Below are 19,193 nucleotides of genomic sequence, written 5' to 3' on the forward strand. Positions count from 1 at the left end.
GTTGAAGAATAGAAATTATCTCCCATCAGCTCACTGCCCCAGAAATCTTTTCTTCTGGAAGCTGCCTGGATGGAAAAATACCACCTAGAGTGTCGTGGTCCACAGAAAAGGGGACATCACGTACCATCTGTAGCCTGAGGCTTATGGTGGTCAAAAGAGGACCCTCTAAACTAAAGCCTTACTTCTAGTAGCTTAAGGATAGGCAGACATGCTTTTTAGCTGTCACTTTTGATACCACCTGACTGTATCCCCATCTGTATACCCGGACCATCCAGGTATATCTACCCATTCAGGAAGAGGGCCCTGGCCAGAAGCTGCTGTGAATTTCCTCAGGATATGGATGGGTCCTCCTCACCTTTGGTTCCAGGGCCTAGTGCAGGTTTGGTTCACAGCAGACGGTCTGTGTTTGGAGAAAAAAATGAGGGAGGCCACAAGAGATTAGAAACACCTTTGAGTCCAGATAAAACTGAACCGGAGATTTCCATGTTCCTGCTTAAGAAACATGGGGAAGGTGGGACTTGGAAGGCAGATGGTTTTAGGACTTCTTTCTACCTGGAGGAGCGGAGGCCCCGAGGCAGAACTTACTGGCTTCCATTCCCTGGGCTTGCTGCATCAGCATTGTCTAGAAGGCTTGTTGGAAATATGAACACTTGGGTTAGACCCACACCCACTAAATCAAATCATCTAGGGGGTGAGACTCAGGTATCTATTTTCCATGAGCAGCTCAATAATAACCAGAGGCTGGGTTTGGGAGCCAGAGTACCAGTTCCTCATCCTCTTGGAGAGGGACTGAAGTGCCTCCTGCCTGAGGGAATTGGGCCCCAGCCACTTCCTGGAGCATATCAAACTCCACCTCCAGCCCCAGCAGGCCACCCAACTCTGAGTCCTCGAGTCCTCCTGTGAGCAGCCAGCTCCACCCTCCCCACCTTGGTGTTACCGTCAGACCTGAGCTAGCAGTGAGTGGAGTCAGAGGAGAACAGAGTGGCTCTGGAAAGCAGGCAGGGCTTCCTGCTGAGAACTGGGCTGGCTGGCCATGCTCTGGGCGCTCTGGCCAAGGTGGCTGGCAGGCAAGGGGCTGCCCCTCCTGGGGGCAGTGCTGCTGCGGAAGAGAGACAAGAGGGGACCTCAGTGGAGGCAATGGAGGGTAAAGTACTTGATCTTCCCCCGGGCGTGTGGACTGCAGGAGTCCTGGGAGCTCAGTCCCCTCTGAAGACAGGCTAGCCCAGGGTTGGGTTTTGATCCGGGCTAGGACCAATTTGCTCTAGCCAACCTGGTGGAGCTTAAAGTGATTGGCCAAGACCTTGGCTTTTGGAAATAATTCCACCCCCCACCCTCCCCAATTAGGAATGGAGAGTGAGGTCATGTGATACATACAGCTGTTGGCTTTGCCCAGAATGCCCTAGTCTGGATGTAGAGCCCCTCAGGGGAAAGGAGGAAGGTGTTTGCTGGGATTTTGAGGGGCTAGCCTCACTCCCAGGAGGCTGCAGCCTGCTGTTATCTCTCTTTGGCCCAAGCTATTGTCTCCTTAGCGACTAGTCGGACCAGTCCAAGCTGGATGACACCTGGTTTCCCTTCACCTGCCTCCTCCTAGGAGGTGTGGCCTTTGTCAGTGAGCTAGTGGGTGGGATAGACTACAGCTTTCCCGTCTAATATTTAATCTAAGTACATCACTCTAGCTCTCCCTTAGGTTCCCAAGCTATAGCAGCAGCATGACAGGGAAGCTGCCAGTTTGTGGTAACTCATAACCATAATTAGTAACAATGGCCACATGTATGAAGCACTTATACCAGGCACTTTATACAACTTCTCATTTAAAACTCCCCACAACGCTGTGAGGTTGTAACCCCCCATTTATTGATGGGGAAAATGAAGCATGGGGAAATCCAGTAATTGCCCAAGTCCATTCAGCTAGTCCCTAGTGGAATTTAGCTTTGAACCCAGCCTGAACTCATCACCAACATGCTGAACTCCCAATGCCAGGACCCTGCCAAGACCTCTCAGCTCCCAGGCACAGCAACATCAGTGACCTTGGGCCAGGCTCCTGCTCTGTGACTGGAAGGGGGAAGACAAAGCTGGGCATTACTGCAGGGAGGAGATCAGGCCCCCTACCCAGCTTCCTGGAACTGAGTTCCTGAGTTCTGTTGTTTCAGCGGGAAACCCACCCCTACTATGACCTCCAGGTGAAGGTGCTGAGGGCCAGAAATATCCAGGGCACAGATCTCTGTGAGTGACCCCCAATTCCACCCTTTCTTCTCTTCCTTTCCCTAGGGCCTCCCCAGAGCTCAGCAGGGGCTGGCCTGAAGTGTGTGTGTGTATCTGGAGTGGGGCAGAGGGGCTCGTGGTGACTGTGGAGGGAATCCATCCTGGTGAGGGAGCCCCAGGGCAGGCAGGAGGGGCTGGAGGGGAGACTTGTGCAGACCATGGACTCCTCTCTGACACTAGCAAGTGGAGCAGTGCCAGCCTGAGTGAGCATGTGAGGCCCACTGTTGCCAGAAATCATCTGCTCTCCAGCAGCTTTCCACACCAGTGCTCACAATGGAAGGGGAGTTCTTTGTCTGAATCAGGCTCTTTTAGGGAATTACTCAACTATCTGTGCTGCCACGTGGTCTTTTCAACTGGCCACTACAGGATTCAGTTGAATGGGTGGTGTAACTGGTCCAGTTGGAGTTAGGGACGCCGGCTCTCCCCAAGTCGCCCTGTCCCAAACAGGCAGCTTCTATTCTTCTTGGCTCCTTCCCCTCTGCCCCAGCCTTCCCCAGGCAACCTATTCAGCAACAAGAGCTGGAGAGTGAGGACCCCTCCCTCACCCCAACTGCAGTGTCCAAAGCTGACTGCTACGTGGAACTGCGCCTGCCCACTGCGTCCCCTAGCCCTGCCCAGACAAGGATGGTGGCTAACTGCAGTGACCCTGAGTGGAACGAGACCTTCCACTACCAGATCCATGGTGCTGTGAAGGTGAGGGCCAGCAGAGGGAGAGGGCTGCCTATGTTCCTGCCCTGTGTCAGGCTCCCACCTCTTGCCTGCCCTGTTTCCAGAATGTCCTGGAGCTCACCCTCTGTGATAAGGACATCCTGGGCAGTGACCAGCTCTCCCTGCTACTCTTTGACCTGAGGAGCCTCAAGCCTGGCCAACCCTACAGACACATCTTCCCACTCAACCACCAGGTGAGCCACCATACCTGTGCCAGCAATGAATTGAACTCAAGGAGAGGAAGTTGGGCACAGGACACGGAGGTGAGGGCTCCTGGTCAGCACAGGCCAGGCCTCAAAGACAGGCCTCTCTCTATCCTACACCACTAACCCTACAAACCCTACAAAGGTTCCCCTCAAATACGTCTTCCCTGAGTGGAGCCAACATGTGAGCTCCTTGAGGGCAGAGCACTTTGTCTGTCTTAGTCACTGCTGAACCCTCAGTGTCTAGAACAGGGCCTGGAACACAGTTTTGAAGGCATGAAGCTTCTCATGAAGATGCTACTACTTGTCCTGTGCCCATGAGAAGCCACAACAATGGTCACCTCTTCTAGACCCTGGAGCTGAGCAGGGTAGGGGGCAGGGTCAGTCTCTGATGCTTTCAGAGCTCTTTGCAAATGGATGCTTCCTTGCTTCATCCATGTAGGATTCACAGGAGCTGCAGGTGGAATTTGTTCTGGAGAACAGGTGAGTCCAGGTGGTGCCTATACCCTTCCATTTACACCAAGACTCCAGGACAGCTCCAGCTGTCAATCACCAGGACCTACGCTGGCCTGGCCTGTGGGGGAATGTCCTAGTCTAGTCACCCATTTGAGTGTTGGTGACAAACCCACTCTCACCCCCAAACCTGGCCATGATCCCCAGGCTCTTTCAGCTGCTTCAGTCACATATTATAGTAACAGCCATCTCAAGGGGAGCCAGATGTCCCATGAGCCCCTCATCCTTTGCAGCCAGGTGCCTGCGTCTGAAGTCATCACCAATGGAGTCCTGGTGGTGAGTAGGGAAGGCGAGCTTGGGGCTGCCCAGGGCTGGGGGGCATTGCAGACTCCACAATTGAGCCTATCATGCCCACTTGCCTGTGAAGGACACTCAAGCACTCCTGAGAGGGGAAGTGTGCTAGGGAGGCATCTCCAGGGACCAGGGGCAAGAAGCTATCTCACATCTGAGTGGACAGCTCAGAAGCCCACCATCCTACCTTGTGCACAGCACATCACTTACTTGGGCCCCTGGCTGCTGGGATTGCCAAAGGCATCACTATCAGAGCCCCTCTCCTCCTTCCCCTTTCCCACCAGGGCCACTTCCTCTGAGTCCTGGGAAGGAGGCTGCTACAGAAGACTCCTACCCACAAGGCACGGGCCCTGGGAAGGTTGTTAAGTGGGCCCTGCCCCAGAGACCCCTCCTTCCACCCTGGTCTGGGCCCTGTGTGGGGCCCTGTGAATGGGCGGCTCCCACAGGCCTCTGTCTTCCTCAGGCTCAGCCCTGTCTGAGAATCCAGGGGACCCTCAGGGAAGACGGGACAGCCCCACATCGAGAGTATGGTGAGTCTGGTCCATGACCTTGGGTCTTGCCTTCTCTCCTAGGGGTTGAGCTGCTGATTTCAAGAAGGTGGGTCTGAGGCGGAAAGTTCTTAATGTTTTACCACTCAAAACTGACCAAGGATGGGACGGATTCACCTCTGGAAGTAGTGAATTTCCTCTCCTTGGAAGTGTTCAAGCATAGTGGCTGTATCAGTCCAACTATTGCTCTGCAAAAAGCAACCGTAAATCTCAATGGCAGACAACAGGAAGCATTTATTGAGCTCATGCATCATGAGCTCATGCTGGGCTTGGCAGGAGGGACCTGGCTTTGTGCCATATGTCCCTCAACAACCTTCTGTGACTAGCAGACTTGTCATGTTCTGTTTTTGCTGTTGTTAATTTTTTTAATGTTTATTTATTTTTGAGAGAAAGAGAGTGAGTAGGGGAGGGGCAGAGAGAGAGGGAGACACAGAATCTGAAGCAGGCTCCAGGCTCTGAGCTGTCAGCACAGAGCCCAATGTGAGGCTCAAACTCACAAACCATGAGATCATGACTTGAGCTAAAGTCGGACACAACCGACTGAGCCACCCAGGAGCCCTGGACTGGTTGTGTTCTTAAGGCATCAGCAGAGGTATGAGAGCAAGCCCAGATGAGCAGGTGGTTTTCAAGCCTTTGGTCACATCATAGTCAGTAACTAACATTTTGGCCTCTCAGTGGGAGGAAGTGAAGTCACATGACAAAGCATGGGCATTCCAGAAGTGAAGAACTGAGGCCACCGGTATAGTGTGCCACAGAGGGTAGCCACTCAGACGCAGAAGCAGAAGTGCAGCAGAGGCTGTGTGACAGCTAAGGTCTCCTCTGACACTGAGGGTCTGAGCCCATGGGATGAGTCCTGTCCACAAAATGTCCAGCACTTACTCTGAGTCAGGCACTGTGCTCAGCATTTCACATGTCTTTTATCTTTTAATCCTCATAACAACCCTGGAAAATACAACTATATCCTCTTGATTTATGAAGCTCCAGCTCAAACAAGAAACTTACTTAAGGTCACACAGTGACCAAACTCTGAGAGTGATAAGGCCAGGAACCAAACCCAGGTCTGTGACACTCCGGGGTCTATTGTTTCTGACTCTGAACAACACATATCAATCTCCATCCATAAACCATGGTGTGAAAGAAGTATCAGTTTCCTTATTTTCTCTAATTCCCTCCCACCCAGGGTCATGTCATGTCTCCAGGTCTCATTTTAGTGCCAAGGAGGGTATGTTGGGAGAAGGGTTTCATGTGGGCCTCTGTTCCTGAGGCATCTGCCATTCTGGGCTTTCTGGGTGTCTGTTGCTCCCAAGTCATGTTTACGGTCTGGGGCTCCTTTGTGAGGCTGCCTGGGGTCCCCCCTGTCTGAATGTCATGGACATTTCTCTCTGGGGTTTTTCCTCCTCCCGAGAAAGCTGCTAGGAACAGGGTGAGCCCACAGGCCTCCCTCTTTGCCTCCTTCTGGCCTGGGCTGGCTCTGCTCTGCTCCTCTGAGCCTCTACCCAGGAACCCACTCCTTCCTCTCACCTCCGCTGCACACCCTCTGTGTGCTCGCAAGGTCTTACACTTTGGAAACAAAGGGCAGAACAACTTATTGCCTATCTGTTTTTTTCCCTGGCCACAAACCTTCCCCAAGGTGATGAGCACAGAGCTTGAATGGAAGCAAAAGATGGGGAAACTACCAGTTGAAGATTGGTAATTAATGTAATAATGTATGATAATTATAACATTATAATTATTATAGAATTATATTTTATATAATTAATATCATGATCTCAAAATCATCAGCCTCATAAACTCTGGGCAAGGAGTCCTCTCCCTCCCTGCCCTTCCCCCTTCCCAAGGCATTGTGTGTTTCCTACCCTCCCCAGGTTCCCAGTTCTGACCAGGGCATGTTGTAGGACCCTGAGTCCTTCATGATGCCTTTGCTGTGGGCCACAGAACCACAGGGTGAGCAGGGTGATGAGTTGGCATCTCCAAAGAGGAAACAAAGGGGAGTTGCCATCCAGGTCGCTGCCACCATGAGCCACACACACCCCCGCACTCTCACCCCCTTACCTGGGCCCTCTGCTCCCAGGCTCTAGGCAGATTCAGCTGACAGTGCCCGGGGCCTACGAGAAGCCACAGTTCTTGCCCCTGCAACCTCCCATGGAGGGAGGCCTCCCAGCTACCTTCACCTTTCACGTGAACCCAGTGATCAGCTCCAGGCTGGATGTGGAGCTGGGGGAGAGGCTCACAGTCCTGCAAGTGAGTGAGCCCATAGTCTGGGAAGGGATGGATGATAGAATCAGTCCATCCTAGAGGGGCGTCCTGGGGCCACCATGGATGCATGTTTTCCTTCACCATGGTGGGTTCCTTGGGTGTTTTCTTCTCCACAGAGTGGTCCAAGTGCTGAGCTGGAGGCCCACACCAACAAGCTGGGTGAGGGGGGTATCCTGCTCTCCTCTCTGGCCCTAGGCCAAGAGGAACAGCGCTTTGTGGCCCTAGGGGAGGTAAGGCTCTGCCTGGGTGCCTGAGGGAAACCTGCTTGCTCTGTGACCACCAAAAGAAGGCTGGGGGGAGGGGCCTCAGAGGGGGTCAAGTTCAGGCCAGCCTGGAGCTCAGCCACGATGTTCACATACTGGCCAGAGCTACCAGAGCAACAGGAGCTGTGGGTGGGAGAATCCACTCAGGGCACTCAGGGATGGGGCTATTGTCTCTTTCAGGGCCAGGAGGTGGTTCTGAGTATGAAGGCAGAAATGAGGTGAGGAAGGCTGACTTCAGGAGGAAGGCTCTTATGCTAGGCTGAATATGTAGGGGCTCTTTGCCCACTCAGCTCAGCCCGGTGGTGGAAGGCATCTCTGGTTCTGCTGAGGTCTTTCTAAGGGGTTCGATGGAATATGGGTCTGCTCCTGTGAAAAATGGGCTGGGCCCAAGGCTTTCCTCCAATGAACAGTCACCCAGTACCCGCCCCCTCCCCCCCCCCCCACTCCATCTCTGGCAGCTCTGGAGACCTTGACCTGCGTCTTGGTTTTGGCCTGTGTGATGGGGAACGGGAGTTTCTGGACAAGAGGAAGCAGATCGTGTCCAAGGCCCTGCAGCAGGTTCTGGGTTTGAGCCAGGCGCCTGACAGTGGCCAGGTATGAAATGGAGGAGCTGGACCCCAGGGTCACCAAGACCAAATCCAGCCTCTTCCCTTGAGAGTACTGTGTGGCCAAGTGGTTACAGGAAGCCTTGAGAAAGGGTGGGAAACAGAGGAGGAAGGGGCAGTCCTGCTTGCCAGAGCCGATAGGCAAAATCAGGAGAGTCAGGACCCTGTATGTAATGAGGGATGAACAGCCCTGGCCAAGGGAGGTATATGAGTCTCCTCGGGCTGCCACAACAGAACACCACAGACAAGGTGGCTTAAACAACAAACAGTTATTTTCTCACCTGGAGGCTGGAAGTTCAAGATTAAGGTGCCATCAGGGCTGGTTTCTGATGAGGCTTCTCTTACTGACTTGTAGACAACTATGTTCTTGCTGTGTCCTCACACGGCCTTTCCACTGGACATGTACAGGGGATAAGGGGGGAATCTCTCTCTTCCCCTTCTTGCAAGGACACCGATACTATTAGATAAAGGCCCCACTGTTATGACCTTACATAACCTATATAACCACATTATAGGCCCTTTCTACAAATATAGTCATACTGGAGCTTCGACATAAGGACTTGCAGGGGCAGGGGCACAATTCAGACCATAACAGTAGACAAAGGAATTTGGAAGTGGAGGGTCCACAGGAGCCGTGGCTGGGAAGCAGGAGGCAAGGCCACACCAAGGCAGAGAGCTATGGTAAATTGGGAATAAGTTGGTGGCTTTCTTCTGCTACAAGTGTACCCAGGAGTCAGAGCCTCTTCTGAGTCCTGACAAGGTGAGCAAGACTGGACTGTTCATTTGGTAATGACTGTTCTGTGCCAGATGTCCTCTCTGGAGGTAGAGGGTAAAGAGGGCACAGATCTTGTTCTCAGGGAGCTCTGTGTCCTCCAGCGCTCTGAAGGGAGAGTGTCCTTGTGGGCACTGGCCAGGGAGCATTTCTTTCAAGATAGAAGAAAGGAGGCCAGGGAAAGGAACCAAAAGTCTGGGGTCAGAATGAGCTAAAGCTTCATGGAAAAGCTGAGCAGCCAGAAAGCTTCTAGTCTGACCCCACCAGGCACCTCTGATTCCAAAGAGACATCTGGGCACCGCTCACGTCTGGGGCAAGTCCAGGCTCTTTGGTGGTCTTCATCGCTTTAGCCCAATGGTTCTCAACTGGGGGTCATTTCATCCCTCCACCCCCCACCCAGAGGACATTTGTCTATGTCTAGAGACATGCTTTATTGTTACCAGCAGGGCCGGGGGAGAGGATGCTACTGGCATCTACTGGGTAAAGGCCCAGAATGCTGCTAAGCATCCTCCAACATACAGGACAGCTCCTCACAACAAAGAGTTACCCAGTCCAAAATCATCAATAGTGTCAAGACTGAGAAACCCTGCTCCAACAGTTTTGGGTGAAATCCAGGATACCTTCCAGTTACATATAATCCCGAGACAATTGTCAAGAGCCATCTCTAGAGTCATACTGCTTCAGTCTGATGGCCCATCACTTACTACCTGTACGATTGTGGGCACATTGTCCAACCTTCCTGTGCCTCCGTTTCCTAATCTGCAAAATGGGGATCCCACTGGGTTGCTTGTGAGGATTCAATGAGATAATACCGATAAGGCTCGTAGACAAATGTCTGACATTATAAGCAATAATTCATAAGCGACAGTGGTGGTCAATGTTATGATTATTTTTGTGCCCAGGTGCCTGTGGTGGCTGTGCTAGGTTCGGGAGGTGGAACCCGAGCCATGTCTTCCCTGTACGGAAGCCTGGCAGGGCTGCAGGAACTTGGCCTCCTGGACACTGTGACCTACCTGAGTGGGGTCTCTGGGTCTACCTGGTAAGTGAGGTGGGGTAGGATGCAGAGTAAAGGAGAGCCCTGAAGGGGAAGGAATGTGGCTGGTGATATAGGTGGAGTCCCTGAGGACGTGCTGGGATCCTGCCTCCAAGGGGGTTAGGAGGGGCACTGAGTGCCCAGGCCTCCTTGAGTGGGTGGGGCAGGGCAGTAGGTTCAAGGGATGGAGAGGCAGGGTCACTCACCAACACTTGCATTCCCTCTCTCCCCTTGCCGTGCTTGCTCCCCCACTGCCCCTAATTCCCTCTATGCCCAGGTGCATCTCCACACTCTACAAGGACCCAGCCTGGTCCCAGGTGGCCTTGCAGGGCCCCATTGAGCGTGCCCAGGCTCGGGTCTGCAGCAGTAAGATGGGGGCGATGTCCACGGAGCGCCTACAATACTATGCCCAGGAACTGGGGAGCCTGGAAAGCACTGGCCACAGAGTTTCCCTCATCGACATCTGGGGTCTCCTCATTGAATATTTCCTCTACCAGGAGGTAAGAGAAGAGCAGATAATAAATAAACACAGCTCCTTTCCACCCCTGCCCCGCCAACACTTACTTCTGCCTTAGGTGCTGAGGTAAGATCTAAGATTTGCAAAGAGGTCCCTTAGGTCTGAGCTCTCTGAGGACAAGAGGTGGATCCCTGAGTGGGCTGACACCACTTCGTCTTTCCTGGCTCCTCACCCCTGGGAAGGGAGAAGCTGGTCTGCAGTTCTCAAGTCCATCTGCATATTAGAATCACCTGCACAGCGTTTCTTTTCTTTTTAAAAATGTCTTAAATGTTTCTTTATTTTTGAGAGAGAGAGAGGGAGGGAGGAAGGGAGGGGCAAGAGAGAGAGAGGGAGACACAGAATCCAAAGCAGGCTCCAGGCTCTGAGCTGTCAGCACAGAGCCCCATGCCAGGCTCGAACCCATGAACCACGAAATCATGACCTGAGCAGAAGTCGGGTGCTTAACCAACTGAACCACCCAGACGCCCCCCATCTGCACAGCTTTTCAAAAACACCCTTGCCTGGGCCCTACTTCCAGAGATACTGATTTGGGCTGGTCTGGGGTGAAGCCCTAGCACAGTGTGTTTTGAGAGTGTTCCAGCTGCCATGCTGCTCCTAGAACTGCAGGCTGGGTATGAGCTGGGAGGTGAGAGTATTCAGAGCCCAGCAGGGTTCTCAGCCCTCGGAGTCTGGCCCACTGTGTGGCTCTCCGTTGTGGACGTCTATCACAAGTGGTTTCTCGTGTCTGAGGAAAGAATGCATATTTTCAAACGATTTACTTTTTAAAGAAAGTAAACTGGTTTTCAATTTTTCCTTTAAAAATGTCACTGACTCGGGGCGCCTGGGTGGCGCAGTCGGTTAAGCGTCCGACTTCAGCCAGGTCACGATCTCGCGGTCCGTGAGTTCGAGCCCCGCGTCGGGCTCTGGGCTGATGGCTCAGAGCCTGGAGCCTGTTTCCGATTCTGTGTCTCCCTCTCTCTCTGCCCCTCCCCCGTTCATGCTCTGTCTCTCTCTGTCCCAAAAATAAATAAACGTTGAAAAAAAAAAATTTAAAAAAAAAATAAAAATGTCACTGACTCAAAAAAACAAATGTCACTGACTCCCTTGGGTTCCAATATGCTTTCTTGAATGGGAAACAAGTGGTGAGTGTTCCCAGTGCCCCTGGAATTGCACAAAACCCACAGGGGCCTTACCTTTGCTGCAGCCTAAAGCCTCGTCCTTAGAGAGCTGTCTCTAGAGCATTTGCCTTGGCAGCCACAGTCCCTTGTGGGCCATGGCATCCTCTTCAGGGTATCAGGCCTCAAGCCATGATGGTGGGAGGAAGGGGACCCCCAAAAGTCAAGTGCCTCCTTTCCTTCCTACCAGAAAAACCCTGCCAAGCTGTCTGACCAGCAGGAGGCCGTCAACCAGGGCCAGAACCCTTATCCTATCTACGCCAGCATCAATGTCCACACCAACATCAGCGGGGAAGACTTCGCAGGTGCCTGGGTGCAGGGACCTGGGAAGCAGGTGGAGGCGATGGGTGGTAGGAAGGTGGGAGAGGCCAGAGCTATCAGTGTATAGATGGGAGCCTTGGAGCACAGCGGGCTTGCTGCCTCCTGCTCTTGGCAAGTGAGATTCCCGCTCCTGTACTCAGGTGTGAGGGGAAACCTTGGGGTCCTGGTGGAAGGCCCCTGGTGACATTCCCTTCACTCTGGATCCCCAGAATGGTGCGAGTTCACACCCTATGAGGTCGGCTTCCCCAAGTACGGGGCTTATGTTCCCACTGAGCTCTTTGGCTCTGAGTTCTTCATGGGGCATCTGCTGCAGCCCCAGCCCGAGCCCCGGATCTGCTACCTGCAGGGTGAGTCTGGGCTGGAGGGCTGGGGCCAGGGCAGGGGCTGGGCCAGGCCCTGAGTTGGGCTGGAGGAGATGTGAGGGCCCAGGGCCTTACCTTTCTGCTTAGGTGTGTGGGGCAGCGCCTTTGCAGCCAGCCTGGATGAGATCTTCCTGAAGACTGCTGGCTCGGGCCTCAGCTTCCTAGACTGCCACAGAGGGAGTGTAAACATCACAGGTGCGGGTAGACACCCTGACCTCCCCCTACTGCTCTTTCCAGCGTCGGGGCCCTGGTGGAGGCACAAAGGATGAGGGAGGGGATGGTGCAGGACTCAGCTGTCCCACTGCATTCAGAGAAGTCCTGAGGAAGTGACTTGTAGCTTAGGGTCTGTGGATGCCCAGAGATGTGCTGAGGCAGCGTGGCAGGGGGACCAGGGGAAGGAGGGGAAGGCCCACCTCAGAAAAGCCAGTGGGAGCTGTGAGTGCTCTATAGTAAGACTGCACCTTTGAATTCTCTGCTTGGGTTCCAGTTATGTCAACGCAGACCAGGACCACTGGGCATCTGGTGGATATCTGTCCACACACCTCAGGGCTCCTGTTTGGGCTGCTCCCTGCTGCACAGAACCTTTTCTACCTTTCTTCCCTGGATAACCTCTGCTCATCCCTTAAGATTCAGCTCTGACATCATTTTGTCAGGGGGCTTCTCTGTTCTACTGCACGCCCCAGCACCCAAGTTTCATAGGACTATGTGCACACCCCACCTATGTCCTTACCTTGGGGCATTGGTATGATTTATGATCTCTTTATGTGACTCTCCCCCTAAGTAGGCTATAAGCCCTGGAGGGGCCCAGCACACAGTAACTGCTCAGTAGGTGTTTTAATGGATGAAATTGTGATTGGAAGTTGTATATAAAACTTTGTTTTCTTTTTAAAAAAAAAAAGGTTTTAGATTGTAGCAACTTCTTAAAAATTTATTTATTTATTTATTTATTTATTTATTTATTTATTTATTTTGAGAGAGACAGAGAGAGAGGGAGGGGCACAGACAGGGAGAGAGAAAATCCCAAGCAGGCTCCACTCAGTACAGAGACCAATGCCAGGCTCGATCTCATGACCACAAAACCACAAGATTGTGACCTGCGCTGAAATTAAGTGTCGGACACTTAACCAACTGAGCCACCCAGGCGCCCCATACACAACTTTATTTTCAAAGGGCATATAAATTATCACTTAATAAATACACTGTCATAGGCAACTTTCAAATAGAGGGACGCTGAAAGAAAAGGTCATTTAAAAGAGGTTCTGGAAAGCAGTGGTCTGAGGCTTGGGAGGTGGGGTGAAGGAGGGGTGAATGTGGGGGGAGATAGGAAGGGTCCCCTGGGCCATAAGGGCCACTGGAGAACAGACAGCACCCTTCTGACTGTATTTCACCCACGCGCTCCCATCTAGATGACTGCCAGAAGCTCCAGCTGCACGATCCCACACGTCTGAGGACCAGGCTCTTCACCCGCCAGGGGCCCTTCTCCCAGGCCGTGCTGGACATCTTTACTTCCCGCTTTACCTTCGCGGAGAACTGTAATTTCACCAGGGGCCTCTGCCTGCACAAAGACTATGTGGCTGGCCGGGAGTTCATGGCCTGGAAAGGTGGGTGCTGCTCTGGCTGGGGGTCCCCCCGCTGCCTTTGCCTCCGGCTCACGGCTCACCTGGACCAGCACTGCCTTTGTTCCCGGAGGTTGGGCTGTGGGCTCCTGCTGCCCAAGGGCTGATGGGGAAGGACTGGGATGTCTGCCAGGAGGCAGGGCCAGGGGCTGGGGTGGGAGACTCTGTTGCCATCAGAAGAAGGGGAGGAGAGATCTCTACAGAGAGAGAAGAGTGAGCATTTGTCCCTATTGCAGATACGCACCCTGACGCCTTCCCCAACCAGCTCACTCCCATGCGGGACTGCCTGTGCCTGGTGGATGGGGGCTTTGCCATCAACTCTCCGTTCCCACTCAGCCTGCTGCCCCAGAGAGCGGTGGACCTCATTCTGTCCTTTGACTACTCCCTGGAGGCCCCTTTCGAGGTAAGGTGTGTGGTGGGGAGGAACTGAGGTTCTCTGCAGGGCGGCCTGGCTGGGCTTTGGGAATTGCCCTTCGTGGAGGGCCTGGGCTCTAATCCAAGGGCGGGTACCTTGTGAAGACTTTTAGTGGCACTGGTCTCCCCAGCTGAAGGAGGGGGATTGCTGAGACTATGAGATGGAGGGAGAGGTAGGAGAAGAGGCCAAAGAAGGTCCTCAGAAGTCTCCCATACTGGTGAAGAGAAGGCTCCTGTTCTGGCCCCTGCCTGTCCTGATAGCATTCTTTGCTCCCATCTGGACTGGCGTCTGGGTCTGCCCTCCGTTAGTTACCATCAGGTCCCCTCGGGGAGTCTCTAGGGGCAGCTCCCTCAAACCCTGTGGGGTAGCCGATGGGTTCCATCATCTGGATGAGCTTTCTGGTCCTGCTGCTGGGCCAGCCCTTCTATCTTTGGCTTCCTCCTCCTAATCCTCCTGGGTCCAAGGAAAGCCTGGGATTAGATGATGAATAAAGCCTCTTCCCACGTGCCCTTCTGTAACCATTCAGTTTCCACCTGGTGACATTGAAATCAGCCCCTAAGAGGAAGCAGGGAGGAGCAGAGAAGGAAAGGAGAGGAATGACACTGGAAACACTAATGATTGTCCTTAATCTCCACAACCCCCCACTAGAGTTATTCTCTTTTTTATTATGTAAATAAAGAAATTGGCTGGGGAAGGTGATGTAGCCCACCTGCAGTCACTCAGCTAGTGGGCGGGCTATGTGAGTGCAGGCAGTCGGAGGCAGGGTCCAAAGCTGGCCTCCCTGCCCAGGTCTTACAGATGACAGAGAAGTACTGCCTGGACCGAGGCATCCCCTTCCCAAGTATCGAGGTGCTCCCCGAGGACTTGGAGGAACCCCGTGAGTGCTACCTGTTCGCCAAGGCCAAGGACCCCCGCTCTCCCATCGTGCTGCACTTTCCCCTCGTCAACCGTACCTTCTGCACACACCTGGCCCCAGGTGAGGGGAGGCCCTGGGCCGGGGTCTGGCTCACACAGCCCAGGGTGGTGGTGGGGTGCCGTTCTGACAGTGGATTTCCTGGACCCCATGCCTCTTGGAGGGCCCAGGTTGGCCACTGCTCCACACCTTCCAGGCCTCAGGATCCACACTGGCCCGGTTCCTCCTGATGGTAGAGAGAGCTGAAATGTGGGTCCCGCCAGATGTCCTAGGGCAAGGCGTGGGGGCTTCTGGGCTGGCCACTCCTAGCCACAGAGTGCCCCAGCCTGGCCTCTTTGCCACTTCCCACCTGTAGGTGTGGCACGACAAACAGCCGAGGAGAAGGCCTACGGGGACTTTGTGGTCAATGGGGCAGACACTCCATATGGCATGATGAACTTCACCTATGAGCCTGAGGAGTTTGAGCGGCTGGTGGCTCTGAGTCGATACAATGTTCTGAACAATGTGGAGACCTTGCGGCATGCGCTCCGGCTGGCTCTGGAGCGAAGGCAGGCTGGGGGCAGGGCTGGAGGCTGAGTCAGGCTGGAGTCAGAGGGCTGTGAGAGGGGAGCAACTGTGGGCCCCAGACCGGGGCTTGGTACGGGGAGGAGTGGTAGACTCTGTGGGGTTTCTTCATACCAGGTTACAGGGACTGGCTCTAGGTCCTTCAGGCCTCAGAAAGCTCCTGAGGAACAGCAGCTTGGCTTTGGGGCTGCACCCTCCTCATATGTGTTTCTGGGAGACAAAGCGGGGGGATGTCTCCCCCAGGGGCTTTGGGGAGGAGGAGGGCACGAGTGAGCAGTGCTAATTTTACACTGGAGTATAGAGGGATGAGGCCACAATCTAGCCCCAGGGCATGGCCCAAACCCAGAAGGACCTTAGGGGGCCCAGGTCTTCAGACCCTCACCAAGACTGGAAGCTGTGAAAGCAGGTTAAGCTGAGACCAAAAGCAGAGACTCCTCCGTCTAATCCACACTTCCTGCAAATGGCCGGGCTCCTGGATGCAGTGCTCAGTGCTATCAAGAATAAAGGGAGACCTCATGGATTGCCAGTCTGGATCATTAACGCCACCTTCCTGCCTGCCGACTCTCCTTCACCTCTGGCTTCCCCTGCCCCCTCATCTCACTGCTCACCACCCTTCTCTGCTCAGCCTCCTGATGGCATCCTGGCTGGTGGGTATGCACACGTTTCCCTGCTAATTACTGATGCTTTACTCTTTAAACTCGGACCACACTCTCTTGTCAGGTGTACAGCTGCCCCCTCCTGCAAATAGTCTTGCCATTCCCAGAAGCTCAATGGGTATGTCTAGAGCATGCATTTGTTTACCAGGGAGCAGACTGAGTGTGTGGCTGCGTGGGTGTGCGTGTTGCTAGTGAGGGTGGGGCTGGCGAGCACCTGTCTGTGGGGCAGGGATGGGCACGGTAGAGGGGCCTGGCTGGGAACTCGGAGGCCTGGATTCCTGCCTCTTTCACAGACATGTGCTATGATCTGGGCAAACTGCCCCTCTCTCTCCCTGTTTTTCATCTCTGTTGACCCACCTGGGACCTTCTGATAGCTGGAATCTCTTCACCATGGGCAGATTTCAGGTCTGTAGACAGGGGGTCCACCCTGACTAGGCATGATGTGGGGGCCCTCTGGCCGTTGGCCTCTGCAGCCTTGTTGTCCCCATGTCCTCCCTGCCCAGTGCTGAGCTGCCTGGGGCCCTTCAGTGGCCCTGATGCCATACTCACTTGGACACTTGCTCCTCCTACCCTCTCCTCCAGGAGTGCTTTCTTGGGCTGCAGCCTTCCCTCTCCACCCTCTCCAGGACCGAAGTCACAATTCCTTTTTTCGGTCAGGGACACCTATGTGAGGAAGGCTCACCCATCCTGACTCTGGGAAGAAAGCCCTCGTTCTGGCTCCTAGCTGGGAGAAAAGTGGTCCCAGCCTGTGCCCCCAGCCTGGCCTGGCCTGGGATCCCCAGGCCTCCAGCTGGACATGAGCAGGGAGGGCTGAAGAAGCTGGACCTCAGAAGGGCCAGTGTTTTGGCTGGCATGGGTAGGGAGCAATTTGGTTCTCCCCTACTTCCCAACCATTGCTTCCTGTCATAGACCACCACTACAGTCTCTGGGCTCAACAATGAGAGGTTTCCTTTGGGGTAGCCCCAGGCTGGCCCCTGAGCTCCTACTATGGCCACCTGTCATCACCACCCCTGTGCTGGCATCATCAGTACTTATTAAGACCTCCACAGAGTTCATAACTTAGAACTTTGTAGAGTTCTTAGAACTTCAAACTCAGAGAGTTCTGAGTTCTTCGATCTTCATGGAGCTCAAAACTTAGAATCTTCAGTCTGTCTTTCATGCCTCATATAGCCAGGGTCTGTCTCTGGCTCCTGAAAAGTAAGGCCTTGGAGGGTAGAGATTTTTGTCTGTTTTGTTTGCTGCTCTATCTCCGGTGTTTAAAGCAGTGACTGGCAGATAGTAGATGTACAATAAATATTTGACAAGTAAGTGAATGGGATCTTACATTCTAAAGAGACAGATCATTACCTACTAACCGTGAAAAGGTGTGCAACACTGTACTCTAGTGGTTCTTAACCCATTTGGACCTTTCTGGAAAACTGATGGAAGCCATGGACCATCTCCCAAGAAAAACACACATACATATGCAAAGTTGTACACAACAAGTTCTCTGCTTCACTGTGTGATCACCTTGTCACCTTGTGGTGGCTGGTGTCTGCTGTCCCAGGCCAGCAGGTTTTATGAAGGAAGCAGGCACGTGCAGGGCTTGTGCAGAGTTGGTAGGTAACTCGATTCACATAGAAATGTAGGCAATACCACCTTGGCTTAGATTGGGTTTGGGAAGACATAATGAGACAAGGATGGGAGGGCAAGAATGCGGAGGCTGGTCTGGTTCTCTAGTCAAGAAATTGGTCAGCAGATGCAGGGGTAACCTCAGTCAGGGAATGAGGAACCATCACCAGGATTGAATCTGGGAGCCAACCAGACTGAGGAGTTAAGGGCCATTCCTTGACTCCTGACTCCAGTTTGGCTCCTGATCCTAGGTAAGGAGGGATCTGAGTCTATTTCTACTGCATTCCTATCCCATCTCCAACCCTGGCCCAAGATGGCCAGAAACACATTTCAAGGTCCTGAGGGTGGCCAGTTTGGAGGGATTTGGTGGGGGAACATGGTTCCCTCTATGGTGGGGGAACATGGAACAGGGCAGAGAGTCCAGGACTCTTCTCCTGGGGCTGTCCTGCAACTCAGTGAGATTGATCACCAGAGTTCAGGGTTGGGGATTCATTTTTTTCCATTAGGACAACTGAGGCACAGGGAATATTAAGAGCCCACACATATTAAAAACCTTTGACTTTAGTCAGAATTTGGCTTTGAAAAAAAATATATAATAGAAGGCCATTTAATTAGATTTTTCATTTTATCTATCTATCTATCTATCTATCTATCTATCTATCTATCTACTGAGCTTGTGCCTGCATGTTTGAGCTAGGGAGGGGCAGAGGGAGAGGGAGAGAAAATCTCAAGCAGGCCCCATGCTCAGCATGGAACCTGACACGGGGCTTGATCCCAGGACACTGGGATCATGACCTGAGCTGAAATAAATCAAGAGCCAGATGCTCAACCAACTGAGCCACTCAGGCGCCCCTAGACGGTTTAAAAGTCTAATTGTTGAACTTCGGCAAAGTAAGTGATAAAAGGAGGCAAGGTTTGGGGGAAAGTCAGAGAAAGATTGAGGGAGGAAAATATGAGTAAGGCAGAGGGGCAGTCAGGTGGGGAGGGGTGAGTAGGCTGTGGAAAGGAGGTGGGCAATTGCTTTTGAGACAGTCTCTGGCTGCTTAGCTTGTGTTTGTGAGTCTATCGTTGCTCTTTAGCCTTTAACCTCAGAGTGGTGGTCCCAAAATGTCACAGAGTAGAATCACTTGGGAAGTTTAAACAGTACAGTTGTCTAAGCGGGGCCTGCTCTGGTCTAGCAGACCAGAGGTCTGTTTTACCCACTTCCACTCAGTCGTCTGGACTCAGGCTGAAGGCTCCACAATAGGGCCCAGGTACCCCTGTATCTCTGGTTCAGGCAGGTATCACCTAAGCCTCCTGTTTTTTGCTTTCTCATTCACTTTCCTTTCCTCCACTATCCCCTTCCGCTAGTATGAAAGTTCTACTTTCTGTTGCTAGAATGCTGATGGTTTCCCTTGTAAATTTTATTAAACTATAATTTATAAATAATATAACACACCCATTCTAAATGTACAGTAAATATACAAGATTAAGTGTATAGTTCAATGAATTTTAACAAATTTACAGGCACGTGTAACCATCACCACAATCAAGATATGGAACATTTCCAGGAGCACCTGCGTGGCTCAGTTAAGCATCCAACTCTTGATTTTGGTTCAGGTTTGTGAGTT

General features: G+C 52.9%; 1 protein-coding gene across 1 annotated transcript; it reads left to right on the forward strand.

Annotated features, from left to right (window-relative positions):
- Nucleotides 1–336: 336 nt before the first annotated feature.
- Nucleotides 337–15,844, forward strand: PLA2G4F (phospholipase A2 group IVF). Its single transcript, XM_032593514.1, has 19 exons — nucleotides 337–899; nucleotides 2,760–2,955; nucleotides 3,036–3,164; nucleotides 3,616–3,656; nucleotides 3,920–3,962; nucleotides 4,441–4,507; nucleotides 6,597–6,766; nucleotides 6,898–7,011; nucleotides 7,225–7,262; nucleotides 7,503–7,638; nucleotides 9,324–9,460; nucleotides 9,732–9,954; nucleotides 11,316–11,430; nucleotides 11,656–11,793; nucleotides 11,896–12,003; nucleotides 13,215–13,409; nucleotides 13,661–13,827; nucleotides 14,629–14,815; nucleotides 15,108–15,844. Exons 1-19 carry the CDS (start codon nucleotides 337–339, stop codon nucleotides 15,326–15,328), a joined length of 2,988 nt encoding a protein of 995 aa, XP_032449405.1. The 3' UTR covers nucleotides 15,329–15,844.
- The last annotated feature ends 3,349 nt before the right edge of the window (nucleotides 15,845–19,193 follow it).

Source organism: Lynx canadensis, chromosome B3, assembly GCF_007474595.2.
Source record: "Lynx canadensis isolate LIC74 chromosome B3, mLynCan4.pri.v2, whole genome shotgun sequence".
Taxonomy (NCBI): domain Eukaryota; kingdom Metazoa; phylum Chordata; class Mammalia; order Carnivora; family Felidae; genus Lynx; species Lynx canadensis.

What these genes read in the sequence shown, in the direction of transcription:
- PLA2G4F (XM_032593514.1), top strand. Translation starts at nt 337, where the DNA reads ATGGATGGGTCCTCCTCACCTTTGGTTCCAGGGCCTAGTGCAGGTTTG. An exon ending in AGATCCATGGTGCTGTGAAG is followed by an intron (nt 2,956 to 3,035) that starts GTGAGGGCCAGC and finishes CCCTGTTTCCAG; the next exon opens with AATGTCCTGGAGCTCACCCT. An exon ending in AGGGAGTGTAAACATCACAG is followed by an intron (nt 12,004 to 13,214) that starts GTGCGGGTAGAC and finishes GCTCCCATCTAG; the next exon opens with ATGACTGCCAGAAGCTCCAG.